Here is an 11,846-nt window from a genome sequence, read left to right on the forward strand (position 1 = left end):
CACTGTTCCAATCTGATTTTATTGAAAAGGAAACATACAAAAATCATGTACAAAAAAAATTAACCAAACATGTACAGAAAATTCATTCCGGTATCTACAGCAGCGCATATACAGTATTTTACAGGCTGGGCCATCCCTCCCCACTCCCAGACTCCTCCCTCTTCTGAGATTTTCCCCCCCTCCCTGACTCCCCGTCTTCCCCCAGCGCTTCGCCCTGGGGACTAAGGCTGGGGTGGCTTCCGCCAAAATATCCCACCCCCCAAATGAATGCCAGTGGTCACGCGTGCTCTCTCTAAACCTATGCAATGGGATTGATGGGGGGGAGCGGGGGGTGGTCACGGGCAGAGCACAGGATTCACAGTCTGGGCCCCTCCTGGCCACCCACCCCCAGATGAAGGTGAGGCAGGCATGCCCACCACCTACCGGCTGGCTCAGGGAAGATGGCTGGGCGCTGGGCCGGGGCACCCGTCAGGACGCACCCCACTCTCTGGCTCCAGGAGGCTAGTGGTCACGTTTGGCTCATTTGCTCTTCATGGGCCCCCTCCCCAGGAGGAGGGGGGGAAGCACCAGGGGCCTGAGGCCAGGCCCAAAGTGAAGGAGCGCCGGGGGGAGAGACCCCCGCTCCCCAGTGTCACCGCTGCAGCTGGAATGGGCAGCCAGCACCAGCAGCCTTTCCTGAGATGGTGGTGGGCAGCAGAGGGAGGCAGCTCAGGCCCTGCCCCCTTGGTCCCCGCCGCCTTCAGACGCCAAGTCCGTCAGCCCTCTCTCCCCTGGCCCCTCAGCCAGGGGCCCAGGAGTCCACGTCTCCATCAGTGCTCCCCGGGGCTACGCCAGGGCTGGGTCGGGAGTGGCTGCCCTGGCCCGCCCCTGGGTCGGGCAGGGCTGTAGTCCAGTATGCTACATGGTGCAGAAAGAGTCCCCCGCGCTGGCCAGGGCATCAGGAGTTGGGAGGGTCCTGCCCCCCTGGGTCCCCGACGTCCACCGGGCGGGTACAGGCACCTAATTGGGCTCCACCTCGGGGGCTCCGCGGCCCCCGGGAAAGGGCAGGAGTCCCATGATGAGATTGTACAGGACCCTCCAGGGTGAGGGGCGGTGTCGCTGCCGCTCCTCTTGTCTCTGGGGAAAGGGAGCAGACAGGAAGTTAGACGGGCTAGAGCCGGACAGGTGGGTGGGGCGCGCAAGGGGGTCAGGCTGAAGGGCAGCGAGGCAGGAGGCATAGACCCTCCACCAACCTGCTCAGGGCGGTACTGTTATTATCGTTCATTGGGTCATCTCCTGGCCTGGAAGAGACTAGGAGGGACAGGATGTGGACGAGGCCCTCAGCATAGGGCCCGTGGGTATCAGCTCTGATCTCCTAGTTCCTGGTCTCCAGATGAAGACAGTCACTCGACCGAAGTCACCCAGGCTTGAGGGGTAGGCTGGACCACAGCCCACCTGCCCTCCCATTGAAAGCTGATGAGACACACAGAAGGGAGCATAGAGTCCCCCTGTCTCAGTGATTCTAGAACACTCTGTGTAAGAACCGGGAACTATTCAGTGCTGAAGCTGTACAGAAATATGTTTGGGTCAAGCAAACCCCCAGCCCTTTCCCGAGTGGCAGGATAAAGGCTGGGGGCAGCCTCCGGGACTGTCGCAGCTCCACAATGCTAGAAAAGGGAGAACGAAGAAAGCTAGATACAAGAAAAAGTTGCCCTCCAATAAAAATCAACAATACTCAATACTTATGGAGAGCTACAGTTCTCTCCACTCTGTGCTGAGTGCAGGCCTAGGTCCTGTGCCAAGGAACTAATCTCATCCCCACCAGATGGGAAGAAGAAACCCATTTTACAGATGCGAACAAGAAGGTCAGATCAACCATGCTAATCTTACTGGGTGCCTGGGGGTGTGCTGCCTGGTACCAATCTGTCTCTGCCTCAGTCCCCACCGAATTTTCCAGCCAGGAGAAGGTGACCAAGGGGTCACATGAGATTGGCAGAAATGCCACCGTCCCACTGTAGAGTGCCACTTGGCATAGTCACCTTGCTGAGCAAGCCAACTATTATTTACCAAGGCTAGGGGCTGGCAGACCACCCAGGTATCTACTGTGGAGACATGTGTGTGCCTGGAGATACGCATTTTTTGGAACAGCCAAAAGAAATAACAATAAAATTAAATTACATTAAAAAATTTGAGACACTTCTGGAATATCCTAAATACCCACCAATGAGAAAATGAAGATGGATACTACATGGTGATCCAACAGAATGCTACGCTATGTGGCAGTGAAAATGAATGAACTGAAGCTCCCTTGCCCGTGGATGTATCTCAAGCACAACACTGAGGGGGTGGGAGCAGCTTTGAGAACACACCAGATCACGTTTATTAGCTCTGAAACGCCTGGCAATCCTAAGTATTGTTTGTGGCCTGGTGAATGTGTTGTAAAAGAATCAACACCTACAGACCAATGGGACAAGCCAATCTGTGAGGTTTCCTTTGAAAGGGGGGGGGGGGGGTCAAGGGGCTTCGCAACATCCGGTTTTTGTTTTTTGCCTCGAATAAGCAAGCAGTGTGGCTGTAATGTTCAGGTTGGACAGAGCTGGGTGGTGGGCGCCCCGGTGTCTGTTATTCTCCGTTCCACCGCCTTAGGCTTCAAGTATCTGGTAGTAATGAGAGGCCTGGCTGCGGGCCCCGGGGGCGGGGCCTCCGGCGGGGCGGAGCCCCAGGCCCCGCCCCCAGCCCCCCGGGAAGCAGGGTGGCGCGCCGCCGCCGCCGCCGCGCTGGCGGGCGGGAGGGGCGGGCGCGGCCGCGCCGCCGCTGCTGACTCATCGGCTATAAATAGCCCGGGATATATGAGCCGCTCCACCTAGCGCCGCCCTCAGTCCCCACGGCCGCTGGCCCCGGGCGCGCAGCGGCGCTCGCGGACGCTCCGGCCCCGGCCCTCAAGCCGGGCCGTGCCGGCCGCGCCGCGGGCCCTACGGCGGCGGCTCGGCGACCACGCCGCCCCTCCCAGCTGCCTGTCCCCGGCGCGACCCCGCCGCGCAGGGCAGCAGCTGCCGCACATCTGGCTGGGCCGCCGCAGCCCCCTCCCCAGCGGGAAGTCCCACCTGCCGTCTGCCCCTCCCCCAGCACTCACCCGCCGCTCGTATAGCGCGTTGAGGTCGTCCGCCATCCGCCGCAGCTGGGCCCCGATCTCTCGGGCCCACTGCTCCTCCTCCCCCCGGACTCCCGGGGCCGCTTGGGTGGGGCCGCCCGCCAGGGCCCCCGGGGCGCTGGGCACTGGTGATTCCAGGTGCTGCTCCGCGGGCGAGAGTGAAGGCTGAGGACCTGGGAAAAGCCGGGGCTGGGGTCACACCCACCACCCCTCTAAGGTCCTGCAGTGGCCCGGAGGAGGGCCGGCTGGCTAGGACTTGCTTCTCCCTTTTCCCGTCGCCTGACTTCTCTTCGGCTCCCCACCTCATCTCGAGCGATGCCACTTTGCCCTCTTAAGAGCTAGATGTTTTAGCTCCTACTTCCCGGGGGAGAACAAAAGTGCTGGGGGGGCCTTCCTGGGCTCACCTGTCTAGCCAGCTACCACCCCACTCCCCGTGTTATTCTGGAAGTGCTTCCTCTTATCCTACCGAAGTTGTTTGTTGATGTTTAAGTCGCTCAGTCGTGTCCGACTCTTTTTGCGACCCCATGGACCATGGCCGGCCAAGCTCCTTCCAAAACGATTGCCAAATTTTGACTGCTCTACTCAACCGACAGGGAAACTGAGGCTCCCCCTAGGAAGTGGCCCAAGGTCACACTGGGATACGGTGACTGACTACACCCCGAGTCACAAGCCTCAGGTCTCCTGCCCTCTAGTGTCCAACCACAGTGAGGCCACACCCCCGGATGTGGCAGAGGCCTGGAAACCCAGAAGGCCGGCCTGTGGCCCCCTGTGAGCCTGGAGGATAGGATGCGGGACGTCCCCACGCATTTTCTGAGTTCCTCTGACGACTCTTTCTCCCTCTGTCACGCCGGGTCCTGGCTTGAGGGATCCCTGAGAACTAACCTCAGGGCCTCAGTTTCCATGCCTGTCACTCTGGTCTAGGAACCGGGTCTCCTCCAGCCTCCGCTGGCCAGGGAAGTCTGCCCTCTCCTGACCTCTCCGGGCTCCGGGGACAGGTGGGGAGGGGAGTGGAGACAACCTCTCCCTTGCCAGCGTGCGGGCCGGCCGGGCACCACGGAGTTAACAGCCCAGCAGGCAGGGGACCTTTAACCCTTCCCTCCCCAAGACCCGCCCCCCCCCACCCTTTCCCCCAGACAATGGACCCTCCCCCTCCTTCCTCCTCTCTGACTGCAGAGAGGGCGGGCCCTGGTCAAAGAGATGCAGATAAAGGCACCAGGCCACCCTCGACCCCTCCCCGAAGTCCTGAGAGTGACAGTCCCCTCTGCCCACACTCTTTCCAGCTGCAGTCCTCAAGAGGCTCCCGGGGACCCAGAACTGGAGAGGGTGGGGGGCTGGAAAACAGCTGTTGCCCCGGGCCCGGAAAAGGCAGTGGGCTGCAGCTCGCGGACTGCAGTCCGATTCCAGGAGGGACTTCCCAGTCGGCCTCCCCCCACCCCCCAGCCTCCCACTCCGTCTTCCTGCTTCTTGCAACACAAAGACCACACTGGCCACACCCTCCCAGTGGCCCCGCCGGCTCACCACCTCCCCCGACTCGCTCCCCTTTCCCGGGTTCCTCGGGGTCTCTCTTTCCCCAGCTCCCGGCATCTCGGGTTGGGGGCAGGCACTCACCGTCGGGTCGCGGGCCTCGGGGCCGGCTGCGGGGACCCCCAGGCCAGCGGGGGGCCCCCAGGGCGGCGGTGACGGCGGGCGGGGCGGTGGGGGCGCAGAGGTAGGCGGCGGGCAGCAGGGCGGGGGCGGCGGGGGCAGCAGGCAGGCCGGGTTCGCAGAGGCCGCAGGACACCGCCGAGGGCACCAGGCGGCTGAGCGGGAAGGGGCGCGGGCCGTCGCGGGCCAGGCCCTCTACGGGCTCCGGGGAGCTGCCCTCCTGGCGTGCTCGGGCCATGGCGCTCCCTGGGGCCTGCGGGACAGGGCAGACGGGCGCGGTCAGCAGCGGGGCAGTGCAGGGGGAGCCCCACAAGGTACACAGGGTACCCCACTTCTGCCCGCACGGCGGGCTGGGGCAGCCCACGAGGGTCCACGACACACAGAGCTGTGATGGAGGGAGCTGTAGGTGTGTGTGATGGCCCCTCAGACAGCCCCCTCCCCAGGCTGACCCCAGGCCCAGCCAACCCAGACAGCCTCCCCCAAACGTGGTGACCAGCACACAGGAGGGACCAGGGACAACATGGTGACCGGCATACAGAAGGGACCAGGGATGAGGAGGCACAGGACGGTTCTCATAGCAAGGACAGGGGCTCACGCAGGTCCCAGACTCGTGGGCCTGTCAGCAGTGTGTGTATAAGGGCTGACAGCCCCCTAACACAAACTCACCCAACCTGGGACTCACAAAGGGCCTGGGCTGGCAGGGTTAACTTTTGGAACACAGCGATGGGCACGCGCGCACGCGCGCACACACACACACACACACACACACACACACACACACACGGAGGGCAGCCAGGCACTGCGATTGCTCCCACAACAAACACCAGGACTCACACAGGACCAAGAGGAGGTGTATGTGGAGCGAACACAACGCACACACAGGACTCAAGCAGGACTAGCCCGCCCGACCTCCCACCAGGCCTCCTATTTGCACCCCAAGACACCGAAAGGTCCCAGGACACACACACACACAGACCACGGAACAGCTATCCACACACTGCATGCTGGCTGGTACACCCCATCTCAAAAACACAGATACGCAAACTGTCAGGATGTCACCCACTGACCCGCTGTTAATATACCCACAGAGCCACAGAGACTCACAATGTGGCCATCACAAGCACAGACAGAAACACATACCAGCTAGGGCACTGTCCCTTCTCAGGCACACGTGCCCCTCCCCGTAACGCACCCGCAATAGATAAGACCTACACCCCTCAGGACTCACACACATATCAACACAAAACAGACCTCCGTGGACACACAGGGAGCTGTACAACTGCAACACACCCACTTGTCACCAACTCTTAGGTCCCGGGACACATGTAAAGCAGGCACACATGTCATGAGATCCGGATGAACCACCGCATGCCAGCAGCAACACGGAAACACAACAGCAGACATCAGCCTACCCTCCTCCCCGAACCTCCAAACACCATTACCAACTGTCAGCCCTGGACACACGCGCGCACACACACTACAGCTAATCCCACACTGGCCTGGCAGGGCGCACACCTGAAGCACCCTCAGAAAACACTGGTCTCACGTGACTGACATAAACACTACACACACACACAGCCCACATGACACACACGAGCCAGCCGATCACAGAGACAAGCCCCTCAGACTCAACACACACACTCTCTCTCTCTCACAACACACACACACACACACACACACACACACACACACACACACACGGGCTCAGACACATCCCTGTACAAGAGGCTGCCAGCAGCATCTACTGACTTTCTACTCAGACCCCACAGAGCCTAGCTCCTCAATTCCCAGACGCGATGCCAGACACACAAGCCAAACACAGACTGAGACAACCCCCCACCATACACACACACACACACACACGACGCAGAACTCACACAGACACCTGGACAGAAAACAGACATCCGCAAACGCTGAGCTGAGCCAGATGCCCTGGAGATAGACACAGATACAGTCCACACTGACAAGACACACAAGCACTCACAAACACAGCCCGTCGGGCAAGACGCACACGTAAACACACAAACAGTTCACTCAGGCAACGCGCACACACACTATAGCGCAAGCAGGCAACCAGGAGCCACAGACTCACCCCCAAACAGCACACACAGACAACTCTCAGAGAGAACACACACAAGTACACCACACATCAACAGAGCGCCCAGCCCTCAGGCGCGGCAGCACACACGGAGAGAACCCCCTCACACACACAGGGGGACGGCGCCGCACACCCCGACGGGGCCACAGTCCCAACATGCCCCGGGACTGGCACAACCACTCCCTGCAGACCCCAGCACAAACTCGGAGCCAGACACGCGCACACACCCAGGCGAGACACCTGCAGATCCACCACCCCGCACACGCGCGCTCCCACGGCGGGCCCAGACGCCCCCCTGCGCTGTCAGAGTCCCCCCACCCCCCACGCCGCCGCCGCCACGTGCGCCCGCCCCGCCCGCCAGGCGAGCGCGGGGCCAATAACCGGCTGTTGCTGGGGCGCAGCCCCCGCCCGCAGGAGCCGCAGACTCCACGGCCCGCGAGCCGCCCCCTGTCGCCGCCCCCAGCGGGCGCGCGCCCGGGGTGTGGCTGCCCCTCCACGCCGTCCCCCCCACCCCCACCCCCACCCCCCGCCCCTCCGGGACTGCAGGGGCCGGGGCAGTCCGGGGCGACTTACTTCCCCGGGCCCGCACTGGCCACCAGGGGGCGCTGCCGAGCCCGCACCCCATTGTTTGTAAACAAACCCGCCGGACCGCGGAGGCACCTGCGCTCTTGGACCCTCAGTGCCTCCCGCCCAGGGACCCCAGCCTCGTGGAGGGTGGGGAGGGCAGGGAGAGAGGGGAGCCCGGTGTGGGGACGCAGCGCGCCCTGCCCCCGCACTGTCTATCCGAGTGCACTCCCGCCACCTCCTCCAGGGAGCCCACCCGGCCTGGCCAATCGCGGCTGGCGGGGACTCGGGGTGCGCACACTCACCCCGGGGGCATGAACACGCCGGAGGGGATGGTGATGGGGGGCGGGCGGCTTCCTTCAGGAGGGCGCGCCCGCCGAGCGCCGCTCGCTGCGGCTGCTGCCGCTCTAACTGCAGTGGCTGTTGCTGTTGCTGCCGCAGCTGCTCCTCGAACCTCAGGCGCGTTCGCGTCCTGGACGCTGCTGCTGCTGCTGCTGCTGCTGCTGCTACTGCTTGCTGCTGCTACTATCGCTGTTGCTGCCGCCGCCGCTAGGCGCCCGCTCGCATGTGGCTCGCGCCGCGTCTCAGGCCGCCCGGCTGATCCCGGGCCCGCTCGGAGGCCGCCCCGCCCCGCCCCGCCCCCGCCTGGCGGGTCCCACGCCCCGCCCCCGAGTGACGCCACGGCCGGGCCCGCCCGCCCGCCCGCCGCGGACAAGTCGGGACTTGCAGGCGCGCGCCGCGCCCCCTACCTCGGCGCGGGGGGTTTCCCTGCAGCCGGGGGCGGGGCAAGGCTTGGGCCTGGGGGCGGAGGCGCGCCGATCGGCCGTCCAGGCGGGCGGGACAGCTGGACACACACACACTGACACACTGACACACTGACTGGGACCCACAGACACACACCCCGAGACGTGTATGCGGGCTGACCGTCTGGCGCTCCAGGGTACATAAAGTCACGTGCTGTCAGGGCCACGGGGCCAAGCCCACTCGCAGACACGCCAGATACACTCCCTGGACAGGGGCGTGGACACACAAACTCACGCACTGACGAGGCACTCTCCCATTCAGGCACAAATACATACGTAACATGACTTCCTACCAGTCTCACTGGGACGCAGTGTCACAGACACAGAAGTTGCACAAACACCCGCACCGCTGAGCACACCTAGGCTCACAAACCAATCCTGTTCACAAGCTCTGTTTAGGTACCCACAACACACACACCCACTAAGAGCTTGTCTTGTCGGCACACAGAAACTTCCTGATAGAGCAGGACACACACACACACACACACACACACACGACACCTGTCACTGGGACACCTGGACACACTGCTTGATCTATAGTGTGTAGAAACACCTACAGGGACACACCTCCAGCAGCTCACACACAAACACACCCCCAGCAACTCATAGCTGACACATGAAAACTGTCAGAAATTGACCCTCCCGGACACAGATCAAGCTAGACATAAAAAGACGGACTCCCCCAACAGACAGTCACAAAGTCACACCTGTGACAGGTTCCTAAGTGGCCCACTGCTGGGACACGCTCCAGAAGCATGTGCACCTGTCCGCACTCACCACGAATCTGGTGGGGGACCCAGGGGGAGAAGAAAGCCCCGGGCAGCTGGCACGGGACATGCCCGGGCAGCCTCTGCAGTGGCTCTCACCCGGGGTTTTCTGCCTTTCAGTTCCCTTTCCTTTCTCAGTCTCCCTTCGTCACTCCTTCCCCCACTCTGATGTGGTGAGGTGACGCAAGGTGGTGTCTAAAGGCTCTGGGGCTCTGTCTCCCCTGCACCCTCCATTCCCTTTGCATCACCCCCCAAACCCCACGGCATCATCAGAGGGCAAGGGGCCTCTGAGTGCCCAGCAAAGGGGGGTTCTCAGGGGGTTGTCCAGGTTCTCAAGTTTGGCCAGATGCTTCGATTTCCCAAGAGCAGAAAAGGCAGGTCTCACATGTGATCTCCCTCCTTCAAATACTGGGGACCAGTTCACCCTCCCTCTCTGCTTCCTTTCCTTCATTCATTCAATCATTCATTCATTGACCTTTCCTTCCTTTCTTTCTTCCAGTGTGTTTTATTTTTCTTTTCTTTTTTTCAATTTATTTTTATTTATTTATTTTGGCTGTGCCACCCAGCTTGTGGGATCTTAGTTCCCTGACCAGGGATTGGACTCGGGTCCTTGGCAGTGAAAACAGTGTAGTCCTAACCACTGGACCAGATCATCAGGGAATTCCCCTTCCAAGCTGTGGGTCATGACCCATGTGTGTGAACCATGTATTGTGAAATCACTGGTGTGGATCTTATTCTGAGTTCACTGAGATGTATTTACATATCATAACATTTACTCTTTTTACGTGTATAGTTTGGGGAGTTGGGACAAATGGACACTGTTCCACATCACCACATCCAGATTTGGACCCTGTCTGTCGCCCTCCGCAAGACTTCTCTTGTGCTCCCCCTGTTTTATTTTTTGATATTTTATTTATGTATTTATTTGGCTGTGTAAGGTCTTAGTTGCGGCACACAGGATCTTTGATTGTGGCATGTGAGCCTTTGTTGTGGCATGTGGGTTGCTGCAGGCAAACTCTTAGTTGCCACATGTGGGATCTAGTTCCCTGACCAAGGGTCGAATCCAGGTCCCCTGCATTGAGAGCACGGAGTCTTAGCCACTGGACCACACCAGGGAAATCCCCCCTTGTGCCCCTTTATAGTTAATCCCTTCTGCCTGCAACTTTAGTGGCTCTTGACCAGACTCAAAACAAAACAAAATGATCCCATTTTAAAAATGTTGAAGTCAAAGGAAAATATTGTTTTTGTGAAAATTTTATTATAGCGGTTACATCCCAAGTCACAAAGAAAATGGATGTATTGCTGCCTCTGGATCGAACTTAAAGGCGTTTTAGAAATGCTGCTGTAGACATTTATTAAATGAGATCATGCGTGGAAGTCAGTGAGCACAGTGTCTCGTATGTATGTGCATGTGTATATGCTCACACGGTGTAAGTGCCTAATAAATGTTAACTCCAGGGAGGTTTCCAGGTGATGCTAGTGGTAAAGAATCCACCTGCCAATGCAGGTGATGTAAGAGACATGGGTTTGATCCCTGGGTTGGGAAGGTCCCCTGGAGGAGGTCATGGCAGCCCACTCCAGTGTTCTCGCCTGGAGAATCTCATGGAGGGAAGAACCTGGCAGGCTATAGTCCACGGGTTCACAAAGAATCAGACACGACTGAAGTGACTTGGCACGTGTGCACACACACTGTATCACTAGTATAACTAATTATTGTCAATGTTTGCTCTGGACCTGGCAGTGATGCAATCGGGAGAAAGGCTCATAGACCAGCCTGGACTTCTTATCCACTGGCCAGTGCCCTAAAGCTGCCTTGTCTCTGGCTGGACACCAGGAGGTCAAATGTGCTGGAATGTTCTTCTGAGAAGAAAATGAGGGTGAAGGAATCTGGCTTGGTGAGTAAGGGTGGGAGAGGAGAAGGCCAAGAATCTACCAGGCCACAAGCAGTGGCACCAGTCAGGACCCTTCCCACAATCTAGTCCAGATCCTGTTCCAAATTCTGGTATCCTCTCACCCACCAGACCGGAGGGTCTCAAACTCAAGACCATCATGAAATAAATGAGAGAAATGAGTCCAGTGTAAGACAACAGGGCATGGTGGGGACTGTGGCTAAGTGGAAAAAATATGTGTTTTTTGGAGGCCTACAAAGTCAAAATTAGAAACTATATGAGCAGGCTTGCCTGGCAGTCCAGTGGTTAAGAATCTGTCTTGCAATGCAGGGGACACTGGTTCGATTCCTGGTCTAGGAAGATCTGACATGCTGCGGGGCAACTAAGCCTGTGCGCCACAACTACTGAGCTCGTGCCCTAGAGCCTTGGAGCCGCAACTGCCGAAGCTGATGCGCATAGAGCCTGTGCTGCGTAATGAGAGAAGCCACTGTAAGGAGAAGCCTGAGCACTGAAACTAGCGGCTCCTCCTGCTCACCGTAACTGGAGAAAGTCTGTACAGCAACAAAGACCCAGCACAGCCAAAACTAAAAAAATAAATAAAATTTAAAAACCCTATATGGGGGAAAAAAAAATTGTGACTGGCTGAAGGGCTGCCTTTTTGAGACTCGCATCCTAGGGGCCCAAGGAGGGGTAAGTCCCAACCTCCACTTTCCAGACTAAATTTCCGCCCCCCACCACCCCAGCAGGTCTTCTGAGGGACCCAGGGACTCCCTCCTCTAATTTTCTGAAGAACCATTCCTTCCAACCCTGCCTCTGGTCCCTGCTCCCCTGGAGAGGGGACAGAGGGTTCTGAAGCTCTGAGGGGTCACCAATACCTTTGACAGAGGACGAGCAACAGAGGCAAACAGAGATACAAACAGAGACAGGAAGACCCAGACCAGGGGAGTGGAG

General features: G+C 59.3%; 1 protein-coding gene across 5 annotated transcripts; it reads right to left on the minus strand.

The window, feature by feature from the left end:
* On the minus strand, positions 1–10,141 carry BBC3 (BCL2 binding component 3). Of its 5 annotated transcripts, XM_024979178.2 has the most exons (4): positions 9,017–10,129; positions 4,739–5,027; positions 3,113–3,303; positions 1–1,116 (listed from the first exon to the last, which is right to left on the minus strand). In XM_024979178.2, the coding sequence occupies exons 1-4, from the start codon at positions 9,074–9,076 to the stop codon at positions 1,000–1,002; spliced, it is 657 nt and encodes a 218-aa protein (XP_024834946.1). In that variant the 5' UTR covers positions 9,077–10,129; the 3' UTR covers positions 1–999. The 5 variants fall into 5 exon arrangements, with proteins under 5 accessions (XP_024834946.1, XP_024834949.1, XP_059733565.1 ...); XM_024979181.2 differs by lacking the exons at positions 4,739–5,027; positions 9,017–10,129 and adding an exon at positions 3,597–4,721; XM_059877582.1 differs by lacking the exon at positions 1–1,116 and having other exon boundaries at positions 1,123–3,303; positions 9,017–10,141.
* Positions 10,142–11,846: the final 1,705 nt, after the last annotated feature.

The sequence above is a fragment of the Bos taurus genome, chromosome 18 (assembly GCF_002263795.3).
Source record: "Bos taurus isolate L1 Dominette 01449 registration number 42190680 breed Hereford chromosome 18, ARS-UCD2.0, whole genome shotgun sequence".
NCBI classification, from domain to species: Eukaryota; Metazoa; Chordata; class Mammalia; order Artiodactyla; family Bovidae; genus Bos; species Bos taurus.

Bases quoted from the DNA above. Each gene is read 5' to 3' on its own strand.
- BBC3 (XM_059877582.1), bottom strand. From the start codon at position 9,076: ATGTCCCGTGCCAGCTGCCCGGGGCTTTCTTCTCCCCCTGGGTCCCCC. The intron at 5,028-9,016 runs GTGAGTGCGGAC...CCTGTCCCGCAG, and splicing joins GGTCCCCCACCAGATTCGTG to GCCCCAGGGAGCGCCATGGC. The intron at 3,304-4,738 runs GTGAGTGCCTGC...GGCTTTTCCCAG, and splicing joins CCGAGGCCCGCGACCCGACG to GTCCTCAGCCTTCACTCTCG.